This window comes from Peromyscus maniculatus, chromosome 8 (assembly GCF_049852395.1).
Source record: "Peromyscus maniculatus bairdii isolate BWxNUB_F1_BW_parent chromosome 8, HU_Pman_BW_mat_3.1, whole genome shotgun sequence".
NCBI lineage: Eukaryota > Metazoa > Chordata > Mammalia > Rodentia > Cricetidae > Peromyscus > Peromyscus maniculatus.
This window is the reverse complement of record NC_134859.1, coordinates 11789562-11797404: the sequence shown is the minus strand read 5'-3', so window position 1 is coordinate 11797404 and position 7843 is coordinate 11789562. Positions and strand designations below refer to the sequence as shown.

The 7843-nt window shown below is 44.2% G+C and overlaps 1 protein-coding gene across 1 annotated transcript; it reads left to right on the top strand.

The window, feature by feature from the left end:
- The first annotated feature begins 3511 nt into the window (after positions 1–3511).
- On the top strand, positions 3512–4456 carry LOC102915853 (olfactory receptor 1f45-like). The gene has a single exon (XM_006996330.3). It carries the CDS (start codon positions 3512–3514, stop codon positions 4454–4456), a length of 945 nt encoding a protein of 314 aa, XP_006996392.3.
- Positions 4457–7843: the final 3387 nt, after the last annotated feature.

Genomic DNA, 7843 nt, shown 5'->3' with positions numbered 1-7843 from the left:
GGGAGCTCTCTCTATCATCTTCTTAAAGTCATTTTTATGATTGATTTCTTCTGCTTCTTCTGTGTTGGTGTGTTCAGGTCTTGCAGGTGTAGAATTACTAGGTTCTGATGGTGTCATAAAAGTCTTTATGTTGTTGACTGTATTTTTGCACCGGCATCTACTCATCTCTTCCTCTGCTTGGCACAGTTGGTGTCTGTGTTTGAGGTTGCCTCTCTTATTCCAATAGATAGTCTTGGTCCACTGGGAGTTCTTGGTGGAATCAGTGTTGTTGGGCTCTGTTTCTCCAGGAACAGCTTAGTCCAATCAGTGTTAGTGGGTTCTGTCTCAGGGAGCAGTTGTTTCCAACCTGGGTTCTGGGTGGGTTTATGGCTCTGGTGGTTGTTGATGTCGCATGGGATAATTTTCTTGGCAAGGGGTTAGGGAAAGAGGCTGCTGTCTGGTCTGTGGGGCTCCAATGGCTGTTCCCAGTTGGTGCATGGTGGGCTTATGAGTTCAGTGGGTTGTTGGGTTTGTAGAGACTGGGGTGGTTTTTTTTTTTTTTTTTTTTTTTTTTTTTTTTTTTTTTTTTTTTTTTTTTTTTTTTTTTTTTTTTTTGTGAGAGAGCAGGAAAAGGTAGCTGCCTGGTCCCTGGGGCTCTGATGGGTAGGGCCTAGGGGTTAGAGACTTGGTCTACTAGTCTGGAGATGGGGCCTTACCTGTTCCCAGTCAGTGTAGGTTGGGCTTATGATTCTGGTGATCTGGTTCAGTGGCTGGACGGCTCCTTCTCTTGTGTTCTCTGGTCATGCTTTGCTTTCTCGCCAACTTCCCAGCTGACCTTGTTTCCTCAGACTGCAGGCTGCAGGCTTCTGAAACCTCTCCTGAAAGGATCTCAGCTGAACAGTTGATCAGTAGGGCAATCTCACCAACGCCTCCAAGTTGTTGGGCTTCCTAGGATCGGAGGATGGGCCCTGGATCAGCCTCGGACAGAATGTTGGGGTCCGTTCTGGTCACATCCCATGGCGACAGCTCCTTCTTCGAGTGCTCTTCTTTTTACTTTTTAGCCTTAATTGTAAGGTTTTAGATTCCTCAGTCTCCAAAGAGCCATTTTCTTTATTTTTTAAAATATTGATTGTATATGTGTGTATGGTGATATTTTATTTGTACTAAAATGTTATTTATATGTTAATAAATAAAGTTCCCCAGGGGTCAGAGCTATTAGCAAACCACAGGAAAGCTAGCCAGTGGTAGGGCACGCTTTTAATCCCAGCACTTGGTAGGCAGAACTAGGTAGATCTCTGTGTGTTCAAGGATACAGCCAGCATTGGAGACACATGCCTTTAATCTCAATACCAACCATAAAAGACCTGGAGGTCTGTACAGACAGGCAGTGACTAGGAGATCATGTGGTTGGGTTTAAAACCAATGAGAAGGCAGAACAGAAACTCTATAAAAAAAAAAAGACAGACACAGGAAGTAGGTCTCTTTTGGAGAGTTAGGACCACCGCGAGAGGAAGGGTGAGGTTTTTAGCTCTTAGCTCTGACCTCTTGGCGTTCTTCTTTGCATTGGTTCTGTGTTTCTTATTTAATAAGAGGGATAGTTACATCTACATGTGTGTGTTTTCCTGCATATACAAGCATGCGCACCACAGGCATTCCAAGGAGATTGGGAGAGGCTGTCAGGTCTCAGATTACCTGAAACTGGAGGCATGGATGGTTGGGAAATACCATGTGGGTGCTGGGAAGTCCTCTAAATCCCTGAGTCATCTCTCTTGTGTCCAGTGTTTCTTTTTCTATACTCCATTTTTGTTTTTATAATACAGAGTCTTGGTAGAATAGATTAGGCTAGCCCAGATCATGGCAGCAATCTTCTCACTTCAGACTTCAGTGTGTCTGAATTAGAAGAGTAAGCTACCACGTGCTATCAGTTTCTAATCCACTTTCAAGGCTGAGTTAAGAAAGACATTGATTTTACTGTTGAACATTGAATGGGAATGAAAGCCTCATCTATCCTGTCATTAGAAGTACCCGGAATCCTAAACTCAATATCCAGTAGGACTTCCTCCAGCTTCCTTCCACTCCTGTCTGTGTTTACATTTTTTCTGTCATCTCTAGACTTCTGCTTGTTCATCTGTGACTCAAGCAGGAGAAAGCTGTAAGCTTCTAAGTGTTCATGGACATTGCAAGTCACATTGAGGATGGTCTACCCATTCTCTGTCCTCTGATCCCCAGATAAATATATTAGGGTACACAACATATCAGCACATGGCCATGGCCATGACAAGTCAACTGAGGATGGCCTACCCGTTCTCTGTCCTCATGCTAGATTTCTAAGTCCTAGCATGAATCCTGTCTGGGGAAGGGGTGGGGAATCCAAATGAAGCTGGTGAAGAGTCTATAGATTTTCAGAAATGGACGACTCACTACTGGCTGGGAAGACATATCAAAGAAAGCCTATTCTGAGCATGGATGACCTTTAGTCAAGGCTGACTACAAATTCTTCCACCTTGTTCTTCCCTCATTGTACTTTACACCAAATATTTGATAGGATCCAACCTGACCCTGGAATGCCAGGTACTCCCTTCTGGACTTCCAGGGCTTCCTATCAGCAAATGTACTGTAAACCCAATGCGGTAAGAGGACAGAGTGCAATACCAATGGTTTCTGGGTCAAGAGTAAGACGAATCTGAACCAAATCTTCAAATCTACCAGCTTAGATAAGCAAGTTGTTGAAGCTCTCAGGGAGTTTTCTCTGGGACTTGTCTCCTTCCTGATTGCTTCATCCCCAAGTTCTGACTGAGAGCTTAGATGACTTACTCCATCAGTTTGGGTCAACAGGGACCAGGAGCTCGGTGACACAACAACTTTCTGCTGGTCTTTAATGAGATGCTTAGGGAGTCTATACCCAGTGGGACTGGATGCTGCAGGAAATCCCTGTCTAATTCTCCCAAACCTCCTTCCTACACAGAGGGTTAAGACAGTGATCATCCACTCTTCACTTTCTCAGAACCTTCCTATATTTCTGAGACTTTCCAATCCTTTGAAAAAGCAACACTATTGCCCAGCAACTCAAAAGTGAAAACAACAGAGCTTGCCTGTCCAGGTACTTTCAGTGGAGATGAAAATGTTTCTTTTACAGTAAGTCCTGCTCACTCTCACATAGAGGAGCAGCAGCAGGAGTCACAGACCCGTCAGTTGGAGCTTGAGATCTGTACAATAACTGTCAGCTTTTATTTTTCTTTGAGCTGATAAGGGGTGGGAGAGAGATTGGGAACGTTACCAGAGGTCCACATGATTGCAGGGAAGGGTGGTGTATGTGAATGCCTTTATGTTATATTCAGTACAACTATAAGGGTGAACCTGGTAAACCAGCACCACGTAAAACTGGGATTTGTAAATTGATTACGTGGAAACAATGAGTGGATCTCAATTCAGAAACTTTAAAGCAGGCTTAATAGTCATGTGGTTTTAACATCCTAACCTGAAGACTGCATTCTGACCTCTGTCTCCATTCTCTGTAGCTGGGCTCAGACTCATGAGAGGCATCAACCAGTCCAGCGTCTCCGAGTTCCTCCTCCTGGGACTCTCCAGGCAGCCCCAGCAGCAGCAGCAGCTCCTCTTCCTGCTCTTCCTCATCATGTACCTGGCCACTGTCCTGGGAAACCTGCTCATCATCCTGGCCATCGGCACAGACTCCCGCCTGCACACCCCCATGTACTTCTTCCTCAGCAACCTATCCTTTGTGGATGTCTGCTTCTCCTCCACTACTGTCCCCAAGGTGCTGGCCATTCACATACTCAGGAATCAGGCCATTTCCTTTTCTGGGTGTCTCACACAGCTGTATTTTCTTTGTGTGCTTGCTGTCATGGACAATTTCCTGCTGGCTGTGATGGCCTATGACCGGTATGTGGCCATATGCCACCCCTTACACTACACAACAAAGATGACCCATCAGCTCTGTGTCCTCCTTGTGGTTGGGTCATGGGTGGTTTCCAGCATGAATGCTCTGTTGCACACTCTGCTCATGGCTAGACTCTCTTTCTGTGCAGACAACATCATTCCAAACTTTTTCTGTGACTCAACTCACCTTCTGAAACTCTCCTGCTCAGACACACACCTCAATGAGCTGATGATTCTTTTTGTTGCCGGGCTATTATTGATTTCTCCGTTTGTTTGCATCCTCGTGTCTTATGTCCTTATTGCTTGTGCTATCCTGAGAGTCTCATCCCCAAGTGGAAGATGGAAAGCCTTCTCCACCTGCAGCTCCCACCTGGCTGTGGTCAGCCTCTTCTATGGCACCATCATATCCCTGTATTTCAACCCCTCCTCCTCTCACTCAGCTGGGAAGGACACAGCATCTGCTGTGATGTACACAGTGGTGACCCCCATGCTGAACCCGTTCATCTACAGCCTCAGGAACAAGGACATGAAAGGAGCTTTAAGGAAAGTGCTTACCATGAAATTCTCATCTACTCAGTAAGGCTAAAAAGATCATAGAAAGAAGTAATTTCCGAGAAAACCATATTTGGTCTACTGTGTGAAACTTAACTTTTGTTTCGTTAGGAAAGCATCTACTATCTTTCTTGGGAGAACAAAATCCGAGTTGTAGACTACATAGGAAAAGGTGGAAAGTGGCTTGGGATGCAGCTCAGTTGTAGTGTCTTTATCTGGCATGTAAGAGGCCCAGGTTTGATTCCCTCTCATGTCAAAATAAATATAAAATTTCTTAAATGTTTAAAATGTGTGTGTGTGTGTGTGTGTGTGTGAGTGTGTGTGTGTGTGTGCCACATGTGTATGTGTGTCCAAAGAGACAGAAGAGGTTCACAAGTGTATTTGTATCACCCAACATGGTTCTTGGAAACCAAATCTGGAACCTCTAGAAGAGCAGCAAGTGACAGCTGAGCTATGTCTCCTGCCCAATAAAAATGCTCCAATCAAATCACTCCATTCCATCATGAGTGCCCTCCTGACAAAGGGCACCATAAACATGCTTACACTTTATTCTTGATTAAAAGAGGAGAGAATAAGCACACTTGGGGAACAGTGAAGTGTCTCAGTTGGAAGCTGCTAAAAAGAAATTATGACAAGCTGAGTTTGCTTTGGGTGATGTTGGAAAAGAATTGGGGACTGACTGTGGCTTCAGATGGGATGCTGTTATTCAGGATGCTTGTAGGTGGCTCTCTTAGTGTATTTCATCTAGAAGAAAGGAATATATAAAGCTTGATCTTTGGCCAAGAAGCACTAGCCATTCATGTCAATCATCTTGGAGCACTGGGTATGGGTCATTTTGTGGTTAGGACTATATATACGGTTGTTTTTGCTTTTTTGAGACAGGGTTTCTCTGTGTAGCCCTGGCTATCCTTGAGCTTACTTTGTAGACCAGGCTGGCCTTGAACTCACATAGATCCACCTGCCTCTGCCTTCTGAATGCTTGGATTAAAGACATGCAAAGCCACATCTGGTACAGGACAATATTCTTAATGTTCTCAGTGGTTCTTCCAGAATAACCTTTGTGATGTTACAATCCTAGAGACCTTATTTGCTACAGCTGTCCTATGAAATTCATTACTTTCGTTGGGAAAACTCAAACTGTGCCTACCCAGCTCCTGGGTGACAGCACTAAGCTTCCTTTCTCACAACAGTCTTTGATGTGAGCACATCTGACGGGAATACCTGATCCAGCAAAGTGATTACAGCTATTCATACTATTTCTTCCTGTGTAAGGATTGACATGTAACTGTCTTTAAAAGAACTGGTCTGTTTCACCGATGTTTTACAATTTGTGACAGGTATGTTCATAGAACCCCTTTCTCACTCTTTTAAAATTTGAGCTTTATATTTAAGTATATGGTGTTTGGCCTGTATGTAGGTCTGTGTATTTTGTGTGTGCAGTTCCTGAGGAGACCAGATGAGGGCACTGTGTCCTCTGGAACTGGAGTTACAGGGGTTGCTGATATGTGGGGGCTGGGAACCAAACTGGTTTCCCTGAAATAGCAGTCATTCTTTTAACCACAGAGCCATCTTTCCAGCTCCCTTTTATCATTCTCTTAATGTAGAGAGGACTAGTAATGCTTCCTCAGTGATCTCTGATACCTGTGTTTCAGGTTTATGTGCTACAAGTCTGGTTGCTATTGGGAAGTGATGGGACCTTTGGGGGTAAGGCTTAGTGCAAAGAAGCCAGGTCATAAACAGATGCTTAGGGGACATAGGACTTTTTTTTTTTTTTTTTTTTTTTTTTTTTTTTTTTTTTTTTTTTAGACAGAGTTTCTCTGTGTAGCTTTGAAGCCTGTTCTGGATCTTGCTCTGTAGACCAGGCTGGCCTCAATCTCACAGATATCCACCTGCCTCTCCCCCTGAGTGCTGGGATTAAAGGCATGCACCACCAAGCCTGACTTCTTTCCTTTTTCTTCCCCAGAGCCCTTAGTGTGTGTATTTGTGTACTAATGCTGTCTGCCTTGACCCAATGTTCACTCTTTCCTCATTCTTTATTCTGCCCCTCAACTTCCACACTCTGTATATGAGTAATTACAAGTTTGCCAACTATTTCTTTTTTTTCTTTTTTTTTTTTTTTTTTTTTTTTTTTGATTTTTTGAGACGGGGTTTCTCTGTGTAGTTTTGCGCCTTTCCTGGGACTCACTTGGTAGCCCAGGCTGGCCTCGAACTCACAGAGATCCGCCTGCCTCTGCCTCCGGAGTGCTGGGATTAAAGGCGTGTGCCACCACTGCCCGGCACCAACTATTTCTTGATCTGATTCAAATTTGCTAAGCCCATTTGGTGGACGGTTTATTTCAACTGTCCACTTCCCAGTTCCAGGACTTCCGTTTGGCATTTCCCCACATTTTTGTCTCCTTCCTCCCTGTCTGAGCCGGCACTGCCCTCATGCTTTCATTTATCTCTTCAGTCATGCTCTCCTTTCCGTAGGTCAACATTTTTACCATGGCTGCTTCCAAGTGTTTTGTTAACGATGACTCTGATCTTTCTCACAGGCACTGTCTGTTGCTTGCTGTTTGGTGGCAGAGTCATACTTTCCTATTCCTCTGCATATCTTTCAGTTTGTTGTTGGAAACTGGATATATCTTAAATGCATAGTTGCATATCCAGGTTCTGGTTCCTCCTGGTCTTGTGTTTGTTCTTGTTATTGCTATTTCCTTATTATTGGCTGAGTTCTTTTATGCAGTCCATCCCTCTAACACCGTGAATCCTCTGATGAGGCACCTCATGAAATACAGCTCTGAGTCTGCCTGTCATCATCCTGGGATGGCTCTGAAGCCAGGAAAATTCTCTTCCACTTTGTGGACCACAGGAGTTGATGAACTCTAGTGTTTTAAACCAGACTGACTTACTATATTGAGAGAAATAAGTCCCACTACAGCATCCAATCTGGAGAGATGGCTCAGAGGTAGGAACAGTCACTGCTCTTTCAGAGGACCAGAGTTTGATTTCCAGAACCTACATAGTGACTTACAACCATCATTAATTCCATTTCTAGGAGACCGGACATCCATTTCTGACCTCCGTGGGCACTAGGCATGGCTGTGATACATATACATACGCGTGTGTGTGTGTGTGTGTGTGTGTGTGTGTGTGTGTGTGTGTGTATGTGTGTGTGTGTGTTTAAGCAAAGCACTCATGTAGGGGTCTCTGTGACCAAACAATGCTAGCACAGTAATGATCCTCAGGAGAGAAGAAGGTAGTTCAGTTCAACATGACTCAGTGGCAGTGCTGGTTCAAACTCCCGGACTCCTGACACCGAGTAGTTTATTTTAGGCACATTTAAGCACAACACAATTGTGTAAAACCTTTCCTGGGGATAATTAACTCAATTCCACGTGCACAACAAAGCTTAAGCCTTGACTACATTGAAACT

What these genes read in the sequence shown, in the direction of transcription:
- LOC102915853 (XM_006996330.3), top strand. Translation starts at nt 3,512, where the DNA reads ATGAGAGGCATCAACCAGTCCAGCGTCTCCGAGTTCCTCCTCCTGGGA.